Source organism: Penaeus monodon, chromosome 24, assembly GCF_015228065.2.
Source record: "Penaeus monodon isolate SGIC_2016 chromosome 24, NSTDA_Pmon_1, whole genome shotgun sequence".
Classification (NCBI taxonomy): domain Eukaryota; kingdom Metazoa; phylum Arthropoda; class Malacostraca; order Decapoda; family Penaeidae; genus Penaeus; species Penaeus monodon.
This window is the reverse complement of record NC_051409.1, coordinates 11,515,998-11,517,028: the sequence shown is the minus strand read 5'-3', so window position 1 is coordinate 11,517,028 and position 1,031 is coordinate 11,515,998. Positions and strand designations below refer to the sequence as shown.

General features: G+C 31.9%; 1 protein-coding gene across 3 annotated transcripts in view; it reads left to right on the top strand.

The window, feature by feature from the left end:
- Window positions 1–1,031, top strand: part of LOC119588580 (methenyltetrahydrofolate synthase domain-containing protein-like) — a gene marked incomplete in the record, with an annotated part of 56,358 nt that overhangs the window by 13,464 nt on the left and 41,863 nt on the right. For all 3 annotated transcript variants that reach the window (XM_037937222.1, XM_037937220.1, XM_037937221.1), the window contains 1 exon segment: window positions 40–143. In XM_037937222.1, coding sequence (XP_037793150.1) covers window positions 40–143 — 104 coding nt within the window.

Here is a 1,031-nt window from a genome sequence, read left to right as displayed (position 1 = left end):
TTGCCAATCTTCTCATTATAATCTGTTCTCTCCCAACAGTCTTGACAAAGCATGATATAAGAAGCAAAGTTTGGGGATATATTGAAGAACATGACTTGGCCAATTTCCCTCGTCCAGTTGACCACCGTATCCCCAATTTCAAGGTAAATAGCACATTTGTGACTAGGAAATATAGAATGTTAATTTCTGTGTTAAAAACAAATGTTTAATACTGGGGGGAGGGGGGTTAAGGGAATTGCTGTTTGGAAAGCATAGTTAAATTTTATATTCTCAGTTGCAGTCGTGTATGAATTTGTGATTTTCCATGTAAGAGAGGACTTGGCTTAGTTATGGTAGATTTCTTTTTTAGGTATGCAGAGTGAAGTGACATGTTTGTTGTGAGACATACTTTTTCATTGGAAAATAATGAGATTATGATCAACTTCTCCCAGTTTGTTGCTTTATTTTCATCAGGTTGAAAGCTAATAATTATTACATACATTCACTTTTCTTTTTAAAATATTGTTACTGCTCTGTTGGAGAGTGGCATATATTTCTTGGAAGTAAATTTATATAAAAATATATAAGCAAGGTGAAGTGAAACAATAGTTTCATTACTGTGTTTAGAAGTTAATCCATTTGGAGCCAGATTTTTCTTCACATAAGTGGTTTAATTTGTTGAAAATAATTGTCTGAACTTTGTAAAAGCTTTTAAAATATTAAATGTGATTTTCCATACTTAAAATAGCAGGTTGGGCATATGTACATGAGGTATGCTTTTGTTGATTCCTACATTTCCCATGCCTATGATATTAGGGATGAACTATTTTCCATTAGTAGAATATGCCATAATAGAGAAGATATACTCATTATCATGCAGACTATATTTGGTAATAAACTTGATATATTAAATTAAGTTATATTTTCATTTAGTGATCACACTAAATAGATGCTTTTATCAAACTACAGAAATGCTATGTTCATTGTTGAGATATACTTTCATTTTTTTAGGACCTACAGTTCTGGACATTTTTCGCAAGCACCCATGCGAG